Genomic DNA, 22423 nt, shown 5'->3' on the forward strand with positions numbered 1-22423 from the left:
TGTACAATGTGTAATAAATTATTGTGAAATTCTAATGAAGTCTCTCCTGATTGAATGACTTTTTTGACTGTTTTTCGACTTTAACCCCAGTAGAACAAACTGAAAAAACACAATTGGGTTTCATCATTAAATTCTTTTCTTTACTGCATTTGCACATAATTCACTGAACACACGGAAGTCCAGAAGCATCCAATACATAAACTGACCGATGAAAACAAGGTAAAAACAATACGTCTGTAATAAAATACACTTTCATGTTCTTATATGCATAATATAAAAACAATAAAGGAAAATATTTAAATTGCAGTAATTACTATTTACAAAAGGCATTTTCTTTTAAAAGGAACTTTTACAACTTCAGTACCTAAAATAAATCAAACTATATGCAGGTCAGGTGCAGTAGTACAAAAAGGCTTTGATATCAGGAGAGTAAGGTGACAGTTTTACAGCAGGACAGAAAGGCGGGATAAGGCCTGATGAACATTAGGTAGCCTGGAGGAGTTCACCAATGAGGAGCGAGTGCTTTTCCTCCGTTTCGTCTCTGGCCGGTCCAGGTTGCCTTCCAACCCAGCTGATATCACGCAGAAGTTCCAAATCATCAAGGTTGATAGGGTGAGGTCATCGCTAACGGAAATAACGAGCCTGTTGACGAGGGCAAACATATCAATAGTACAAACTACTAAACTTTTCCCCCCTATCATGTCCTACAGCCCGTCAACGGCCTCCCTACTGCACAGACCTGCTTCTTCCTGTTTCGCCTGCCCCCTTACACGAGCCAGGTCATCCTCGCTGAGCGTCTGCGTTACTCCATCCACAACTGCCCCTCCATCGACAACTACATGCTGACCCACAACACCGACGCAGCAGACAGCTCCGACACAGAGGAGTGAAGCGGCCAGCTGTGGTCAACCTGGTGATGAATGTATCTTCTCCCATGCCATGCACATTATGCACTGAACACAGACTTCTATTCGCCAAACCTGTAAGGTAGTGTACTGTACTGTTTATATGTTGGTTGAAATTAAAGATATGTGTAGTTTTGGTTTTCCAAATGTGCAAGGTGTTGTAATTAATGCAGTGCTTACTCTGAATCAACACTACAGGGATACGGAATAAGAGTTTTTCAAATAAAAATAAAGTAACTAAAAAAGTAACTTTAAAAGTAAAGTAACTAAAAAAGTAACTTTAAAAGTAAAGTAACTAAAAAAGTAACTTTAAAAGTAAAGTAACTAAAAAAGTAACTAAAAAAGTAAAGTAACTTTAAAAGTAACTAAAAAGTAAAGTAACTAAAAAAGTAACTAAAAAAGTAAAGTAACTAAAAAAGTAACTTTAAAAGTAAAGTAACTTTAAAAGTAACTAAAAAAGTAAAGTAACTAAAAAAGTAACTTTAAAAGTAAAGTAACTAAAAAAGTAACTTTAAAAGTAAAGTAACTAAAAAAGTAACTAAAAAGTAAAGTAACTAAAAAAGTAACTTTAAAAGTAAAGTAACTAAAAAAGTAACTTTAAAAGTAAAGTAACTAAAAAAGTAAAGTAACTAAAAAAGTAACTTTAAAAGTAAAGTAACTAAAAAAGTAACTTTAAAAGTAAAGTAACTTTAAAAGTAACTAAAAAAGTAAAGTAACTAAAGAAGCAACTTTAAAAATAAAGTAACTTAAGTAAAGTTATGACTTTTCGACATGGTACACTGACTTTTTCATGACTTTTTTCGACATCCTATACTATGCTGTTTATAACTCCGCAGCAACTCCCTTCATCAACATCGATTGTCTTCCTTCAGGATGGAGTCCAATCGCCAAAGACGTTGCACTATTCACATTTGTACAATGTGTAATAAATTATTGTGAAATTCTAATGAAGTCTCTCCTGATTGAATGACTTTTTTGACTGTTTTTCGACTTTAACCCCAGTAGAACAAACTGAAAAAACACAATTGGGTTTCATCATTAAATTCTTTTCTTTACTGCATTTGCACATAATTCACTGAACACACAGAAGTCCAGAAGCATCCAATACATAAACTGACCGATGAAAACAAGGTAAAAACAATACGTCTGTAATAAAATACACTTTCATGTTCTTATATGCATAATATAAAAACAATAAAGGAAAATATTTAAATTGCAGTAATTACTATTTACAAAAGGCATTTTCTTTTAAAAGGAACTTTTACAACTTCAGTACCTAAAATAAATCAAACTATATGCAGGTCAGGTGCAGTAGTACAAAAAGGCTTTGATATCAGGAGAGTAAGGTGACAGTTTTACAGCAGGACAGAAAGGCGGGATAAGGCCTGATGAACATTAGGTAGCCTGGAGGAGTTCACCAATGAGGAGCGAGTGCTTTTCCTCCGTTTCGTCTCTGGCCGGTCCAGGTTGCCTTCCAACCCAGCTGATATCACGCAGAAGTTCCAAATCATCAAGGTTGATAGGGTGAGGTCATCGCTAACGGAAATAACGAGCCTGTTGACGAGGGCATCTCCCATGCCATGCACATTATGCACTGAACACAGACTTCTATTCGCCAAACCTGTAAGGTAGTGTACTGTACTGTTTATATGTTGGTTGAAATTAAAGATATGTGTAGTTTTGGTTTTCCAAATGTGCAAGGTGTTGTAATTAATGCAGTGCTTACTCTGAATCAACACTACAGGGATACGGAATAAGAGTTTTTCAAATAAAAATAAAGTAACTAAAAAAGTAACTTTAAAAGTAAAGTAACTTTAAAAGTAAAGTAACTAAAAAGTAACTTTAAAAGTAAAGTAACTAAAGAAGTAACTCTAAAAGTAAAGTAACTAAAAAAGTAACTTTAAAAGTAAAGTAACTAAAAAAGTAACTTTAAAGGTAAAGTAACTAAAAAAGTAACTTTAAACGTAAAGTAACTATAAAAGTAACTTTAAAAGTAAAGTAACTATAAAAGTAACTTTAAAAGTAAAGTAACTAAAAAGTAACTTTAAAAGTAAAGTAACTTTAAAAGTAACTAAAAAAGTAAAGTAACTAAAAAAGTAACTTTAAAAGTAAAGTAACTAAAAAAGTAACTTTAAAATTAAAGTAACTAAAGAAGTAACTAAAAAAGTAAAGTAACTTTAAAAGTAAAGTAACTTTGAAAGTAACTAAAAAAGTAAAGTAACTAAAAAAGTAACTTTAAAAGTAAAGTAACTTTAAAAGTAACTAAAAAAGTAAAGTAACTAAAAAAGTAAAGTAACTTTAAAAGTAACTAAAAAAGTAAAGTAACTAAAAAAGTAACTTTAAAAGTAAAGTAACTAAAAAAGTAACTTTAAAAGTAAAGTAACTTTAAAAGTAACTAAAAAAGTAAAGTAACTAAAAAAGTAACTAAAAAGTAAAGTAACTAAAAAAGTAACTTTAAAAGTAAAGTAACTAAAAAAGTAACTTTAAAAGTAAAGTAACTTTAAAAGTAACTAAAAAAGTAAAGTAAATTAAAAGTAACTAAAAAAGTAAAGTAACTAAAAAAGTAACTTTAAAAGTAAAGTAACTAAAAAAGCAACTTTAAAAGTAAAGTAAATTTAAAAGTAACTAAAAAAGTAAAGTAACTAAAAAAGTAACTTTAAAAGTAAAGTAACTAAAAAAGCAACTTTAAAAATAAAGTAACTTAAATAAAGTTATGACATTTTGACATGGTACACTGACTTTTTCATGACTTTTTTCGACATCCTATACTATGCTGTTAATAACTCCGCAGCAACTCCCTTCATCAACATCGATTGTCTTCCTTCAGGATGGAGTCCAATCGCCAAAGACGTTGCACTATTCACATTTGTACAATGTGTAATAAATTATTGTGAGATTCTAATGAAGTCTCTCCTGATTGAATGACTTTTTTGACTGTTTTTCGACTTTAACCCCAGTAGAACAAACTGAAAAAACACAATTGGGTTTCATCATTAAATTCTTTTCTTTACTGCATTTGCACATAATTCACTGAACACAGTTTGTTGGAAAGGGTCCAGCCAAAAAGCCATATGAAATATTTATTTCCATCACCTATGGCACCTTCCTTGTGCCAGTAGGTGGCGCTATGACTTTGTGAAAATGTTGGCATGGAGATGTGTTCAGGCCTGGACCAGCATCATGCAAAACTAGTTTGGGGCAGATTGAATAAAGTACCTTGTAGTTACAACAACTTCCTCTTTCATGGCGAACGACACGAAATGTGCCTGACATGGGCGCCACATAAAACGAAGGTCGTTCAATGTCAGTACACCATTTCAGTAACTTTTCATCATTAATGTCTTTAGATCATCTAGACCAAATTTGAAGTTGATTGTATAAATTCTGTGGGAGGAGTTCGTTAAAGTACAATGCCTGAAAACTATGAAAAATGCCGAAAAATGCAAAGAAATGAGAGTATTACTGCATTGGCCCCTAGTGGTTGTATGGAATAAAAATGTGAGGGTATGTTACAGGACACAATGTGAACATATGCTACAGATTTCGTGATGATAAGCCACATGGTTTTGAAGTTATACATATTGCTGTAGAAGGCCAACTCCTCATGAAATTCATTGGTCCATATATTCTTAATGCAATAAGATATCAAGAAACTTTTCATAACTTTTGATGATATATATCCAATAATGAAAAGTGATTTTTTTTTTTTTTTACAAAATTCAAAATGGTGGAAAGTTTTGGTAGGCAGAGCTTAGGGTCCCAAGAGGATTTTTTGTAGAACTCATTCAGTTGCTCATGTCTGTAAAATCTTAAGTAATTTGGACATACGGGCTGTCGGGGCTTGCCTTTCCATTATCTAGGTGGCGCTAGCGAGTAATTTTGTATGCTCGAGCATTGGACCCATAAAATATCAAAATTTCCCGCAGTCCCGATATGCTCGCCAAATATGGGGAGGTTGGGGACATGTCAGATACCCTTAAACGGTTTTTCATCATAGGGTATAATAATAATTCCTACAGATACAATAGGGACCTCGCGGACCCGACGTTGTCGGTGCTCGGGCCCTAATAACATACCTCAAGTACACACAGGACACAAGTAATGTGCAAAATAATCTGAAATACTGAAAGAAAAAGTTTATTTGTGACCACAGAAAGTCATTCAACAACACGATCTCAAGCAGAAACGCAGTTTTCTCAGTTCTCACGATATCCGCTTCATCCAGAGCACTTGGAGAGGACTGTGTGGTAGAGCACACAGCTCTGAAGAAAGCAAGTAAGTGGACCTTGAGTTGGGAACTATTTCCAAGGTCCAGCGTAAACATTAACGCTCTACTTGTAGAAGAAGTCTGACCTGCGCTGTGGCTGAAATCACAAGATATTTTGGGGCCCAATCGTATCATTTCAATGGAATCGTCTATGAATTCACTTCAACCCTGGTGAACGTTGAGCAGCATATCTGCACCTTTGACCAACAGCAAGCCGTCTTGGTGTTTTTTTTTAACTTTTGGGGGAAAGAAGAAGCTTATTAGCCGATTGGCACAATGCACTTTTATTGAACTCTTCTGTTGAAGTAGAAAGTTCTCCAGAGAAGAAGGAATGGTTCGCAGACAAATACGAGACGGGAGTCGCTGGTACAAATGCTTCTTAAAAACTAACACTGACATTGTCCAGTAAGCAGTAAGTGGGCAGTTAGCAATAAGCTATGTACAATACACAGAACAAAACGCCACGGCACGGTACGGAGAGAAAAGAAAGAACGAGCTATCGTGACTGAGGAGCGTGAGCAGGCCTGGGCTGGCTAGGGTGCGAGTGGTTAGCTTCTCAGCTTACAGTAGTTCACCCATCAGCCCTCCACGCAGTCACTGGAGCCTCGACAACCTAATGTTTCACAAAGACATGCAGGTCCATCGGGACCGGGGGCTTCAAATGGCAATCTACATTTGATTTCCATAAATAATCTGCTACGTCATCGTCTTTTGCCGAAGGAGGTAACACAGCGGTGACGGAGCCTGTGGCCAACCGCTGAAAGTATTGCAACATGTGTACTGTGTATTTGCGGCATTGCAGTAATGTTAGTCTGGAGCTCCAGACTGCTCAACTGTAGGCACCATTCTACCGTTTCCCCTCTCATAGAAACTCTAAATGAACCATTGCCATGACAACTGAGCCATCTGCTAATGTTGAAAGCTCCGGGAAAACAGTTTTAACTGCACCTCGAGTCAAAAGTAAGAAGCATTTTGTTTTTTAGCCGATTTAGATTAACGAAGGTCATTTTTACACGTCTAAGAAGTCCTAAAGGATTCAGTGTTAGTTCTACTTCTGGAGTATTTACAAAGAGCCCACGGTTCAAATACGGCACATTCAGAAACTGGAGGTGCACCTGTGTTCATCACATCTTGAGAGCTCATTTGATCCCTAATGTTTACCTCTTTATGTTCAAAACAGAAAAATGGAAAATCATAAGATTTTTAACACTCCCTCCTTCCATTGGCAAAGAAGAGCTCAATACCAAATATCTACACGTTTCTTTATTACAATGTGTCGAGTCTTTAAATGTCAATCTCTGAGTTATTTATGACTTGTTGCTTAAATGTGTGAAAAGCAAAACTACGTTGTTTTTTCTTTCTTTCTGATTTGATAAATTCTACTGAAACCCAAGTATGAGAGAAAACAATATTAATGAGCAGCAACGTTTCATTTCATGGCGCGCTGCAGAATGGACACTGACTTGTGAGTGGCTGCTGGTGTCCCAGCCTGCTGACAGGCCTCGTATTAGTTTCTACGTTTGTTGATCTGCACCAGTGAGCGCTGGGAGGAAGGCTGCAGACAGAGCGGCCCAAAGCCGGACTCCTACAGGAGCCTTCCACGCTCCGCTAACTAAAACAATGTGGCCCCCGAGCTTCAACCGGCACACTGCTGTAACGCCACAGTTCACAGAGCCATGTGTTAAAAGAATACAATAATAATGGGCATGATCACAGCTGGGCACAGTGCAGAGAGGAGACAGAGGCCCGGCGAGGATTCGGTTGCTTTGATGTCTTGTTTTTGTCTGATCCCGCTCTACTGGGTCACGCCGGGCTCAGTCGAGCTCTTGGTGCTCTTCTTGCGTTTCTTCTTGACCCGGTACACGTGGAAGGTTTTGTTCTGGAATGTTCTGGTGAACAGAGCGCCGTAAGCCGCCGCCGCCTCCTCCGTCTTGATGGCCTCGCAAAATCGAGGGTGGGAGGCGGGGACGAGGTCCGGGTCGTTCTCTCCCGGCCCGTCCATGATCTGATGGAACACAGAAGGAGTGAGAGTGAGGTTAGCACTGAGGCGTGTTCTTAAAGGGGACATGTGATCATCAATGCATCATCTACAGATGGTTAGTCGTAAATAAACAGCCTCTCACAGGCTCTAATGTCATCTCCGGAGCATTTCCACTGTGCGTGGTGCGACTTACTCCTTTGGTTTATCGTTGGCTCAAGATGTGGATAGCACCCGGTGGCATCACTAAATACTAAATACCGACACTAGAAGGCGGAGTTAAAACACTGCAGACCACTGATTGGTCAGAGCGAATGGTCACGGAACATCCTGCACAAACCCGCCATTTTTAAATAGCCAAGCGCACACTTTGTATTCACTCCACCCAGATTACCAAAAAAACATGGCAGCTTCCAAATTTGGTTGCAGATGAAAGAGGATCCAACGAGCGAATACGAGAGAACAGGTTGTTGTAACTGTGTAGCCCCTAAACATCCGCATCCTGTGACTACATGCACACTGTAAGCCACAACTGACATGAATGTCATTTTGACGCCGTCATGGCGCTCTGCAGGCATCAGATGTGAAACGCCACAGAACCAGCAGTATTTTAGGACACGGGCGATATCTCAGCAACATCTTTGTGAAGAAACCCACGAATCTAAATAATGACGGTCCTGGTTCCAAACTATAAAGAGGATACGATCAAAGTATTGATGTGATAGAGATGTAAGCTAGATGACGTTTGTCATTTCAACCAAGAGACAGTAATATTATTATAAATAAATATCATTATTATTATTATATCATATCAATGTATTCCTTTTCACTCTCTCCAAACAGCTACTGCAGCTGCAGAAGAAAAACCAGCTTTGATTGGAGTATTTAAAACAACGTCTATACTTCTCAGTGCATCGGGCCTTTAGCTTTCCCAGATACATGATCCCAATAAGGATTTGTTATTATTGAATTGGTTTTTCTATATAGTTTTATAAAATGGTAAATAATCTAAACTTTTCGGAATGAAGGATCTGGTTCACCAGAAAAAAAGAAAAACACACACACACACACACACACACACACACACACACACACACACACACACACACACACACACACACACACACACAGACAGACGGACAGATAAATAAAATAGAAAGAGAAAAAAAAGAAAGAAAAACAAATAAATAAGAGAAAGAACACAAAGGAAGGTGAGAGCGAGAGAAAAGGACAGGCAGATGTAAACCCGGTGTTCCTTCAATAAAGCTGTCTGTATGTCAGATGTTGTGTATGCTGTCTGACATTTTTACACACACACACACGCGCACACACACACACTGTCTCGCATGTGTCAAAAACACCACACTGAGCTAGCCAGACTGAAGCTTGTCTCTCTGATAATCCAAATAGCAACAGAGTGAGAGACAGTGAGGTGCAGACGGGAAGTGAGACTATTGATCTCTGAGAGCTGAGAGCTTTCACCCAGACACACACACACACACACACACACACACACACACACACACACACACACACGATGAGTCACACACACACGATGAGTCACGTTAAATAAATGCCACCCACATGTCCGTTGGCCAGGTCCAGCAGGTCCCTCAGTCTGCAGCCTCGGCTGTGCCTCCGCTCGTAACAGATGCTGTTCTCCAGCACGACGTAGTCGGCCCCGATGGCTCTCAGGGTGTCGTGGATCTCCTCTGGGGACCGGCGAGCATACACCTGATACACCTGCTTACACACACACACACAGAATAGAAGTGGATTTATCTTGGTTTGTGTGGATTTGTGATTGCTTTTTTCCCCCCTAAAGATCATCTAGTGTAATAATGGAACACCGATATTGTTGGAAGGAGAAAACTTCTCGACTGGAACTCAATTACCAGACACATCTATTTTCTGAATTACAGTTTTGATGAAAGTTGGTTCAATTATAACATGTTTACTGAAAAACTAAATGAGAATGAAAACAAAATGAGAGGCAGAACAACAACAAAAGTGTTAAAACATAACAGATCACAACTTTGTGAAATCTGTTATGGTTCAGCTTTGTAGCAGAAGAAATAAAGTGTTTGACCAATTTCACACAACAACAGATTTAAATAGAAGATGAAGAACTGGATTGTTTATCGGGGAGATAAGTCCGCCCGGTAGCAGAGTTCCAATTGTTTTTTGGTTTAAATGAGGGCTGGAACATCAAAGTGACAATAACAAGTTGCAAGTTTAATGTTTAAAATTCCCACAAAGGAACGGACTAAAAGCGCTTCTTTCTGCTAACAACCCCACAAATGTAGAGGTTAGAATCACGCGACCCGTCCGTGACGATGATTGAAAAGGTGTCCGAGACGTCAGTTCAGCGTTCACCAGCCTACACTACTGACGGGCCGACTCCCAAAAGGACTGCACGACTTTTGCGGCCGCTAAACCTGCACCGAAAAGAAACGGTGTAATTCTCAAAGCACCCACAACGGGTGAAATGTTGATCATGGCAGCCGTCAAAATATTTAGGATGCAGTGACAGCTGTGTCAGAAGAGATACATGGAAAAAGTTCATAAAAGAAAACATGAGAAAAAAAGAGAAAAATATGAATTACAAATCAGGATCTTCTATTAGGAGATACTAGTTTGCTTTCCACTCTTTGTGATGTCACACCTGAGGGGGGGGGGGGGGGGGGGGGGGTTTGCACACAGCCCTTGTGAAGATGACCTAAAGGTATGGAGATTCAAATAGCATTAAAAACTGAAGCAGAAGTATGTGGGTGTATTTTTTTATTTAAAAAAAAAATGTATTTGTTGCATCAAAATACCAATGCGAGCAAACCTTTTTATTTAAAGAAATCTTTAAAAAAAGGGTTAAAAACAAATGGAATGAAAAGAGCCAAACCAGTGTAGCAACAAGTGTGGTCTGTGTACCCTGATACATCTCCTGCTGTGACATTACGCTCCGTTATTGTCTCAGAAAACATTAAAAACCCATCAGTGAGCCACACCGCTGCACTGGGTGACATGTTCCTTTATTACTACTGACACACACACACACACACACACACACACACACACACACACACACACACACACACACACACACACACACACACACACACACACACTGTGGTTTATTTTGATTCAAAGCCACATACACCGTCCTGCTGCTGTATATACTCACCAGAGCACCAAATACGTATGAATCCGCTGCTGAAATATAGTCCCCAACAAATGCACTATTGCGTCTGGTTACAGCCCGGCTCTTTTAGGACAAATCCGTTGCCTATTTCAGAGCGAACCGGTCGCCTGTATTTGTGACACGTTTAGACAAAGACTACACAGCCGACAGTCACTCAGAACAAAGGGTGCTACAGCATCCAAGGACGGACTAACACGTTGTTGGATTTTGGTCTTTTCTTGGGATTTGTTGACAATTAGCCAAAATATAGAATAAAACCACCGTTATCCTTCAAAACCCAGAGATACACTGCATTCTCTGAACACACACCTCTTTCCTGTTTAGGAAGCGTGCTACAGTTTGAACACAAATAAACCTTTTCCACGGTTGCTCTCCAATTTAGAACGTGTGCCTGCTGGGTATGTGAATTCACAGGAGGTAACGAGAAGAACGTCTTTGTCCACTAATGAATTATGTTGCTGTGACACACAAATTAAGCCCCAGATAAGAACTGGAAACATCATTAAGGTTCTTACAAATGTTAGAAAATGCATTCAGTTTTTTTTCTACCTCAATACCTCTCTCACACACACACACACACACACACACACACACACACACCAGTCTTTGTCATGTTTGTATATTTCAAAGTCTATATGAGAGTTGATGAAGATATTTAGGTCTGTTGGCTCGACAAAGGGAAGAAGAAACCTACGAAGCAACGAGAATTAACACCAACAAATGAAACCAATGATTTATGCCATTTAACAAATAATTTAACATTCACATATTTAGTTTTTTTTCCATCAATGACAGCGAGAACCCTTTCCTGTCCACAGTACGTCTCACATACTGAGATGCACATCCATCCCTCCTGTACTGTCTCCACTCTCCCCACCTCACTATTCAGTGCGACTTAATGGATGCACCATCCAACATTCATTCACACAGTCTCTGCAGGTCACTGCCCCCCCCCCACTCTATCTACAGACAGGTCCCCGAGTCTCTGGCGCTAGCGAGGACGCTAACACGGAGCTGAGTGAGATGAATGGCTGCGGTAACGTGTGGTAACATGGTATCTAATGCTTGTATAGCAATGTTTCTATGTGAACGCCCACCTGGACGGCAAAACAAAGCTGCATTCATGTGAGCTTTTACCTCCGGAGAGGAGACCAGGGAGGATGAGCTATTCTTCATGAAGTACGGAGCATATGGGTCACACGTGTTGCTACATCTTTGCGTCTCCTTGTTTTGAGAGCGGATTTAAACACTCGTGGGTCCAGTAAAAGGAAATCAGTCTGCATTTATCTATAAATGAATACGAGCGACTCTTACGCCGTGTTCACAGCGAAGGAGAGGATAATTCATCAATCATGGCTGAAATAACCAGTTGCTGCTTTGTACATGTTAAAGAGGAGACCTCTGGAAGGCCTGGGTTCATAACATCACCCGGTGAATTTGACAGAGCCGTCTGCACGTATTCATGATTTAACTCACAGCAGTACAGACGTTTTAGTAACAAGAACACTGATGAATAAATAAATCCCCCTGATTTACTAAGCTGAAGAAGGAAAATTGTGAATATGAAGAATAGAGTTGTCGGATGACTTATTGCTGGCTACGAACAAAACAACAAAAAAGAAAGAAAGAAAGAAAGAGAAGTGTTGAGTGCTGCTGTTCCGTTGCGTTTTGCAGCACAAAGTGAGATGGAGAGGCAGCAGACAGTAGCGGCAACAAAGTCAATAGAAAGAACGGAGACAAAACAGGAGGATCCGCTGTGGGCGCCTCACATTTAGCTGGAGACGGAGTACATCTGCTGGAGCTGAAAATGTTTCAATTTCAGTGGAAATTTGTGTTTTTTTTTTTTCTGTTCCCGGGCTTCACTGTCACCATGAATTTAGAGACGGGAGCAGAAATGAGAGGGTCTGGAAGAAGAATAAATGGAAACCATGGCAACTTCGGCAGTCGGTGCTGTCACGCATCAGTCGTCAAGCTCGGAGACTCGAACATCGAGGGCTTGAGGACACGAGGTTGCAGCCAAAAGACAGAAACACGACTCGGGTGGTTGAAAACCCCACCACGCTCTCCTCCTATTCCACCACGGTCACGGAGCCAAATGAACGGATCCTGTGAACACCAACCGTCAAGCTTTGGTATCACTAAACTATTATCAATTTCTTTTTTCCTGACCTTGAACCTCACTTTGCTCCGTCTACGCAAACGGGTGGAAGGTTCGTTCAATTGAGACATTTGGGTGGAAGCTGGGTCGAAGGCACAACTTCAGTCTGTCAGGTGATTTTAGCAGCAAGAGCAAACTAGATACAGCAAGGAATGCTGCTTAAAATATGAACGAGTGATTGTAATGAATCACTCTCTAGCCAGTAGACGTATTTAAATCGGCATCAAAAATCAATGTTTAATGTTGTTAAAGCAGGAACACAAGTCTCTGAGTTTGAGTGATTCTTACAGCACCTGTTGTCCACAGCTGCTCCAGTCTGTGTGAAAGGCTCGTCCTTCAGTTCATTTTTCAAATGTGACGCCAGACATTGGAAAACCTCAATGAAAGCTTTGAATGGAGGGGAAAAAAGCCGCCAGACTGCGTCGCACCCGACCGCGTCGACATGCTGACGCTTCTCAAGGACAAGCGGGCAGAATTCTGGACACACATTTCTCACGTTTTTCTTGTTGCAGCGTCACATTTAGTCGTTTTTGAGTGTCTCTCTTATTAACATGTTTAACATGTGTTTAACATGTCTAGGCCTCGGCATCTTTATGTGGTTCCTAGTCTTTACGATGCCGTTAGATAATATGCATTCTGTTGTCGTGGAAATAAAAAAAGAAACGCATTTGGTATTGTTTGGTACAAACAAAAGTTTTATGTTCTTTTTTTGCAGGCTACCAAATACCTATGTATAATATCGGTCCAGGAACACAACAAATGGACCAAACATGGCTTCACACAACCACAGAACGTAAAGCTAACACATGCACGGATTGGCATTCAGGCCAAAACGTCTCACTTGTGTAGCTGACAGTAACTATAAACTAATAACCATCTATCTACCTCAAAAGTTGAAATTTTCCATTTACTGCGTTATCTTGCTGCCCCTCTGGTAGTTTGCACCCCCCCCCCCGTGTGTGTGTGTGTGTGTGTGTTTGACAGTATAGTGCGCTCTACAGTACCTGTTTGGTCCTCTCCCGCAGGTCTTTATCTTCATAATGCGGGTGGTTGGTGAGAACTCTGCCTGTGCACAGCTTGATGCCGGCCAGCAGCTGCATGCTGCCTGCAAATACTGCCCTCTTAGGGGTTTTTGTGCTGTGGACAAACGAGAGAGACCGCTATGAATATGTACAAAATACATTCTGTAACACATCTTTTGATGAACCAAAGTATGTTTTAGGGCTTTCTGAGTGAGGTTAAAACAAGACAAGAGAGAAAAAAACCATCTACCACAGAATGATGTTTGAAGGAGTTGGAAAAAGTATGAAGGTGCATCCAGTCATCATTCCATTCCAGTCATTTAGCAGACGCTTTTATCCAAAGCGACTTACATTAAGTGTATTCAACATCGGTAGTCAAGAGAACTACTAGTCACCAGAAGTCATGAGTACATCTCCTTTTTTAAACAAGCATCTAAGAGCATACATTTTGCTCTAGTTTATTTTTACAGCTTTATTACTCCACATTATGTAGCTTCCTGCAGTCACAGCTATAATTACTGAAACCTTTAAATACTGATGGCATTTAAAGGTTTCTATCAGAGATGTGGCTTCAAGGACAGCTGTCTATATTGAGACCACGTATAAAAGCATTCTTTGTGCGAACAAATTGAACTCTAAAGAGACGACAAAAGCTACGCAGCTAAGAGAGGCACGAGAGTAAACCTTGAGAGGCTTCAGCGTGTTAACCTGGCGGTCATTTTTAACCCTCTTTTAGTAACGAACCAAGAAACCAGATCAAAACAAGGTGAAGAGTCTACAGCCGTGCTAGTATCAAAAAAGTCAAGAGGATCACCAAAGCTATTAAAAATCAATGTGGAGACAGTTTACTCGAAACATGAAATCTCAACCTCATGGCGGCACTACAGACAACGTCAGGGGATGTCACCAACGTCATTAGAACACATTGTCTGGGAACCACAGATGTCCCAACAGAATGTTGGGCCAATCCACCAAACAGTTATCGAGATATTTCACAGGATACGTGAAACCTCGACGTCAGTAGGATGCTTCCTCTGGGCACTGTGAAGATATCGGTATGAAAAGTCACAACATTCCATCCAATAGTTGTTGAGATATGTCACCAAAGAATCAAACGTGTCACCCTCATGGGGATCGCAGTCAGGGGGATCACCCAAATCACCAGGATTCATCCTCAGGGGACCATGCATGGTCTGTACGGAAAGTCACGACAATCTATCCAATGGTTGTTGAGCGTCTTCCGTTCCAAGTGGTGGACCAGCCAACAGACTGACATTGCCATCCACAGAGCCAAAAAAGAAAATCCACTGTGTCCAAAATCACTTCGTCACCATCGTCCTATGTAGAGGACTATAAAATGTCAGATTACAAAGATAAAAAAAAAGATAATCACTCTTTACCTAGGCCATTCCGTTCAACCGGCACGCATCAAAATTTATGAGCCATGCAGCAGGTTCCTGAATGAACTCCCCCGACGGACTGTGATGACAAATTGCTCTCTTTTTTTTTATTACGCGTCATGTGGGAAAGCTGGTAGGGGACCACGGGAAGGGACTTGTGAACATCACGCCGTAAGACAGCTCTGTGTGTGATTATAGAGTTGGTTGTGTGAGGGCTGACGACATGGTGCCATATCTATTAAAATAAGAGTTTAGTTTCTATGTGGCTGGCTTGAGACAACGACATTTGTTTGCATTTGAGGCTCTTCTGTCGTCCAGCGCCAAGTTGGAAAGAAATCGGAGTTTCCCCAGTTGTAATTACGACATGAACGGCAATTAAAAACTGTAAACTGGTATTCATGTGAACTCTGATATGACAAGAGCGTGGCGCAAGCCTTCCAACTGTGATTCTAAAAACTGGTTTAGACCCAAACAATATTCACTTTGTATTTCAGGACAGAACGTTTCGCAACGCATCACATGCAGCAAACCGGCGTTCAGAAATGAATTTTGTTCTTTACACACGTTACACCTTACAGATAATGAGGAAGAGGAAGCTTCTAACCCCGATTGGAAGTTGCACAACACGCACGTCCTTATAGAAATACCCTGGTGGTAGTCCAGCTGTACATATCGTATGATGATGTGTGCGGCACAATACTGACTAGCCACAAGCCTTGTGTGTGAAATGCAGCCGTTCTGCTCGAGTGGATGTGCACATAGGCGTGTGTGTGTGTGTATTCATACAGTGCGTGCTCTCGGGGCGGATGCGTGGGTCGACGTCTTGCCCCCCCTGACCTGTACGTAGTTGAAGTGGGTCATTTCTATTTCTGTCCCGTCTTCTCTCCGCGAGTGTGTGAATTTAAGTGTGTGAATTTAATCGCCCACTGCATCCCGGGGAGCGGCTTCCGTCCCCCCCCCCCCCTCTGTTGATTTACATATTGATTCCATGTTTATATTCTCGTATGTAAATGCTCTGGCATGGTCCCCACTGACATTATAAAAATGATAGAGGAACATTAATGGAGTATGGGGGGTGGAGAGGGGGACTCACTGTGCAGATACTGGCTTGTTTGTATTTTACTCTTTGCGCGTGGGTCAGTGTTTACAGGTTCATGCACTTGTTGCTTTCAAAGTGTTCATTAGCACCTGCTGCTGTACTTGAGAAAGCACCAATAAGAAGGAGGAACATGAAATAAAAAGAGTAGAAAGAGAGCAAATCCCAAATACCTGAGGATGCTTTTAAGATACGATGCAACACCGGCAGCCATATTGGATGTCTTCAGTATTTGAGAAACAACAGACAGCTGTCACGACAGACAATGAAACTTCAAACTGCTGTACATCATATATAACGATGAATTACATTGCTAGCTACTTCACGAAGCAAATGTGGTGGTGGGCTTGTGTGAACTGCGTCCGCATGTATTATTAGGGGGAGGGGCTTAAAGAGACGGGCGCTAAAACGGAGCGTTCAGACGGAGGCGGAAGAGAGGTGCTGCAGTAATGACAGTGAGAGAAGAACTAAGCGTTTACATTAAAGCATCTTAACATTTTCTTTACATACTGTTCAACATAATGACTGCATACACTCATATGATGACATATGATGTATATTTGTGACTGCGAGTGCTCTTTTGAGATGCATGCCGGCATCAGAGCAGATTCACTTTTTCGCCTGCAATCACTAAAAAAGGACTAAAACGACTCTTCACAACTCTGTTGTTGTCTGACAAAGTGTTGAAACTTGTAATGAAACGCATTCACAGGCAGAATAGCCATTGACGCCTCAATTTACATTTCCAGTGATGGTTCAGGTAAAAGTGAGACATCAATGAACACGACTTGCACCATTCCAACCATTCAGAATAACTGAAGACACCTGAGTGTGTGTGTGTGTGTGTGTGTGTGTGTGTGTGTGTGTGTGTTTGAAGGGTCTGTGGTGTCCGAGAAGCTGCGTAACTTTTCTGATCAATATTTTAGTTACTTCTACTTGCAAAGAGTTGAGCGCACACACACACACACACCCACACACACACACTTTCACTATTCAAGGATGAGGCCAAATGCTGCTAATTTAGACAATTTACAGACGCGACAGGGAGCCGCATGACAGGAAGACAATTAAGGGAGCAGGAGAGCGAGCAAAGAGCGAGCAGAGGATGTTAGAAATGGCGAGGACGCGATTTCACGGAGGGAACCAGAAAAAAATTGATTTGTACAGAAGGATTGATGTAGAGATGAATAGTGGCACATGCTTCCCAAGAATGGATAAAGTAATTAGTTTTAATTACACAGACAAATCGACACACTACGAGACAGATCTACAGAACGAGTCTGAGCAAGAGAGCGAGAGCGAGAGATGAGCTCTATTTGCACTGGACTTGAATTATCTAGGGACCTCATGTGAGTTAGGAGCTTAACCTTTATTCAGACAGGATGCAGAATGGAGGCCGCCCTTCACCACAACAATGACAGCATTGGTCATTTGCACAAACAATCAAAGCGAGCATTGTTTATGGCTTTTTAATAAAGGCCGTCCTCTCTCGGTGAGGGCGGAGAGCAGAAGTAAAGTGATTATACAAAAAAAAAAACAATAATAGTTTGGACACTGAGGCTACTGTCACAAGAGCTTATACGACTATAGCTAGCTAGCCACACAGTTCACCGACGTTACACGCACACTAACCCCGGACCAATCATTGCTCACGACCAGGCGGCAATCTCTGAATCGTTAAAGTAGAGCCAATGCAGAAGTGCCATTCTTCAAAATTGCCACCAGGGGGCGACTCCTCTGGTTGTATAGAAGTCTATGAGAAAATGACTCTACTTCTCTCTTGATTTATTACCTCAGTAAACATTGTAAACATGAGTTTATGGTCTCAATCTCTAGTTTCAAGTCTTCTTCAATACAGCATGATGTTCATTTAGTAAATGATGGTCCATTTAGAGTCAAACAGACCATAAAGCAGGGGATGCTTTAGGGCGGGGCTACGTTGTGATTGACAGGTCGCTACCAAGGCGTTGTCCAGTCTGGGAGTTGTGCGTTCTTGTCTTAGAACTTTAAACCTTTCATAGTGTGTTTTTTTAGACCTTGAAAGTTCATTCTAAACTTTTCCGCCTCCTATAATGTCTTATTCAGCGTTCGGTTGTCTTTAGCTCCATCCTCTTGTGTCACTTCTGGTTGAAAAAAGCCGAGATTGCAACGAGCATAATGTCGAACTCGAGGCTACGAAACGGTAGTCCACGAACCAATGGGTGAGGTCATGGTGACTACGTCCACTTCCTGTATACAGTTAATGCGTGGACACATCATGGGTCACTACCAAAAAAAAAAACATTCTTGTGAATGATAAATAAAAGAATAAAACCAACTCAGTTTTAACTTAAAAACTGATTGGTGGTCAAAAACAAACTCATTGGAGGATATGAGGACAATGGGGTCACTCTTTCTCACACTGGGTAACGCTTGGCATCACTTAGGTTTCGGCAACCAAACTACCCGGTGAGGACTTAAACGGAGTCACGCAAATATGCTGACTCTTTCATTTGAGGCGAGATGAGCCTCCTGAATTTGCAGCAAAACTGCTGTCAAAGCTCTCATTAATAATTTCCACCGCAGCCTTCATAATTCTCAACCACAGACTGTATATCTCCACCCTTAAGAGGGCTTCGGAGTCAGATATCATGGGCCAATGAATGCCGAACAGATCTTACAAATACCCTGCGATTGTGAATTAAAAAAAAATCCTCGTCGTTCAAAAATGCAATAAGAGCCCCCCCACTCATGGCTCTCATCTGTGAAATGAGACGTGAGCTTTGTTCGCCCACTGCAGCTCCAGCCTGCAGTGCTCTGCAGTGAAACGAGCGTGGTTATCTGTGAGCCCTGGCAGTCTGAGAAGCAGCTGTTTACATTGAACATGTGCCTGAGCTTTAGCTGCTCCTCTCCACGCTGCAGTGCACACGTAACACTTTGACCGCCTTGAAGTCCTCCATCGAGTAGATACGGACGAGGAGCAGAGCGGGGGGGGGGGGGGGAGAGCCGGTGCTAATCGGCACTTCTTGATTTTTATTTATGAGCCCTCGCCAATAAGACGCCGCTCCGCTTTAGCAACACAAGTGTGCAAATCTGAAGAGGAAAAAAAAAAAGGTGGCGATATATATTGAGGACGGGAGCGACATCAGTGACTTTAAAAAGTGCACACTCACGACTATAACTCAGGAGTTGGAGGCAGTTGAACGGCCAGGCATTGCTATTGATTTATCGAGCTTCCGTTTAGAAGGGACTATCAGCCTGCAGCTTCGGCTGTTATCAAGTGGAAACTTGTGAATGATTTGCTGTGCAAAAGCACAAATGAACCTCTCCGCCGGTCGCTATCGCGTTCAGCTGCGGCGCAGTTCCTCAAAACCTGTGAAGTCTGGGGGTCACGACTGATTGCCCTGATAATCCCCTCATCGACCCGCGTTAACGCACATCTGTCAATGCCCATGAGGACATGTTGCCTCTGACCTTATTAAAATGTCATTGCTAAATTCATTTTAAACAAATATCTCTATCCTTTTCCTAATCCTGAGTTTAGATACTCTTTTTTTTTTTTTATCCTTGTCCCAACAACACAGATAGAGATCCCCCAGCATCTGTATTTGTCTTCTGGTTTCACGTGAAATCTTTCTCTGCAGCCTTTAGTCATACATGATTCATACATGGAACAACATCCCCCGCAGCTAGAATTACCACAATGAGTTGCTGACAGCTTTACATAAGCGTGAAAGGCCGGCCCGCATGTACTGTATGTACCGTCTTCTATATGCGTCTATATTTCTGCTCCTCGTTACGACGCGGTTTGAGAATCCCCCGCGATGCGTCGTCAGCTGGAGAACACGCCGTAACATTGAACCCCCTTCTCCGTCTTAACACTTTCATCTGGAATGTAATTAGCGCAGCGGCAAGAGGCTTAGCACTCAGCCCCAACCAAGGTAACTGTAGGCAGCCCCTAATCCCTCGTAGTCTAATGGGATTAGCTCCGGAGGGGAAGGGAACCCATGTCACACGCACAAATACATTAAAAGAAACAGCACCTCCTCCTCTAGCACGCTATCCACCTCTCTCTCTGAGCCATTCCACTATCTGTCTAACAGGATTAGACCAAAATTAGCCATTTTCTTTAAAAGAAAAAAACCCACATCCGGTCCACTCAGTGTCATCGTCCTGTCGTTGATCGGATGGAAATAATGAGCTTGGAGTGAGGACCGTGTAGAAGACCAAAATTCTAAACTGGGTCTAAATTGTTGCACAATCCTGCGTTTCAATTAGCGTCTCATGTCGATGGGGAGCTCTGGCCAATCTAAAACATTTAGAAAACAAGTCACACTTTGAAGATTTCTTCCCCGAAAACTTTTAAAAGATTCACTTTTCAGTTAAAAAAATAATAACAACAACTGGCAACGTTACAGAACCATTTGTGCTCATCAAGCAAAAACATAGTAGCAATTCAAATTCATTATTAACACAAAGAAACACATTCATCACATGTTCCAGAACGTGAATCTCCCTCCAACACCGTACAGCACAGGAACAGGAGGAACTGGTGCTCAGAATCTAATCTTTTCACGGCGTTTCCAGGTATTTGTGCCTTCATATTTCATAGTCCTTTCATACACACCCACGTTTTGTGCGCTACACTTCAGTTCAACCAGCAGTGATCCTAAAGAGGCAGCGACTGCTTCACTGCTGAGTCACACTGAGCTACACACGACTTTACAGCACATATAAAACCAGTGCTTTACATCTCTTTTTTTGTCATCAATATTTCATATGTTTGAGTAAGTAATTAAGACAATAAAATAGTTTTATATTATCGATTGTATGAAACTATCAGCTCAAAGATCCACTTACAAGCTTTTCTGAAGATTCAACCGCACCGATTGATCTGCAAACAATACGCTCTGATACGCAGCTGCCAAGAGTCACACAGGGACAAACATTAATGTTTCCCATAGAGGATCCACACACATAATGAGGTCCACTTCTGCTGAAATTACCCCGTGTGCATTTGACTAACTCCTGATAATCATCCAAACAGCTGTTACTCGTACTTCAAAACTGGAATAAATGCAAGATTTATCCACAATTTAGATCCGTTTTTATTCGTTAGGTGCTCATGATAAAAAAAAAGAAAAGGTAAAACAAACAGATAGTAGCCCAGAGGAGAGCCCAGAGGAGCGCTGATATTCTAACATACAATGGTGTTTAGAGTGTTGGTATGTTGTCAAGATAAAAAATAAAACGCTCTGAGCACCTCTTTGATGAACAGAGGTTCCAGAAAAAGGTGCCATGTGGACACAGCGAGGCATACAGCTTATCACATCATCCTTTAAAATCAGTGCCGGTCGACCTCTAGTCTGATCCGTGTTCACCTCAGCTCTGGGGGAGGGTTGTAACACCAGCTCAGCTGACCCCAACAATTCAGGCTAAAGTCACTTCATCGTGCTGCTCTGAACGGACTTCAACAGAGAAAAGTGACAAGAAACCTCGCGTGACGTGTCCTTGGCCAGACGTCGGTGGTTACATGGTTGTAGACCGCAACGCCCCACATCCACACACACACACACACACACACCAGCCAGAGTACAGAGCCATTCCAAATCACTGCTCCATCTCTGATCCCATCGCGGTGACGCTGTTGATCGAGAATCAATATACCCCCCCCCCCCCCCCCCCCCCCCCCCCGGTGGTGGGCACAGCTCTGCCAACAGCTGGGTCCTTGAGTCTTAGTCATGGAGACACGTCGGCTCTCATCACTCATCGGACATACTGCCCCGCAAACAAGCGCCGATGCACATGTATAACACACACACACACACACACACACACACACACACACACACACACACACACACACACACACACACACACACACACACACACACACACACACACACACACACACACATCAAGGACATCAGGCAAAGTGAAACTTGATCGGTGTAAACAACCTAATCAGATTTGCTTCAATTTGATGTGTAAGTGTGTGTGTGTGTGTGTGTGTGTGTGTGTGTGTACCTAATCCAGGTCATGAGCTCCACAGTGTCCGGATCAAAGAACTCCCTCAGGTCTGATAGCTCCTCCATCAGCTTAGGCCAGAACTAGAAGGAAACAGGACAGGTGATGGAGATTCATAAAGCCCGTGAAACAGAGCGTCAAAGCCAGCGACGTATCTTAAATAACATCTCCTCACTGCACTGAATAGAACAGGGTGTGTGACATCCATTCAGACTCTTCGGACTGAGAGAAATAAATAAACAGGGATGCATTCATTCTGGGTGTCCTGATTACGATCCAATTGCTCGTTATCCTTTTCTCCCGCAACTTCCATTTCAGGTTGCTTTTTTTCTACTTTTCTCACGTCGTCGCGCACAGCTTCACACCAACGGCTCCGTGATGAGACCAACTCTACA

At 41.6% G+C, this 22423-nt stretch overlaps 1 protein-coding gene across 1 annotated transcript in view; it reads right to left on the minus strand.

Annotated features, from left to right (window-relative positions):
* Positions 1-6641: 6641 nt before the first annotated feature.
* Positions 6642-22423, minus strand: part of dpy19l3 (dpy-19 like C-mannosyltransferase 3) — a 47494-nt gene continuing 31712 nt past the window's right edge. Inside the window, exons 16-19 of the mRNA XM_079163863.1 lie at positions 22029-22111; positions 13509-13641; positions 8735-8893; positions 6642-7177 (exon numbers count right to left, since the gene is read on the minus strand). Of these exons, the coding sequence (XP_079019989.1) occupies positions 6968-7177; positions 8735-8893; positions 13509-13641; positions 22029-22111 (585 nt within the window). The 3' untranslated portion in view covers positions 6642-6967. The remainder of the gene's footprint in view (positions 7178-8734; positions 8894-13508; positions 13642-22028; positions 22112-22423) is intronic.

Source organism: Pholis gunnellus (assembly GCF_910591455.1).
Source record: "Pholis gunnellus genome assembly, chromosome: 1".
Lineage (NCBI taxonomy): Eukaryota > Metazoa > Chordata > Actinopteri > Perciformes > Pholidae > Pholis > Pholis gunnellus.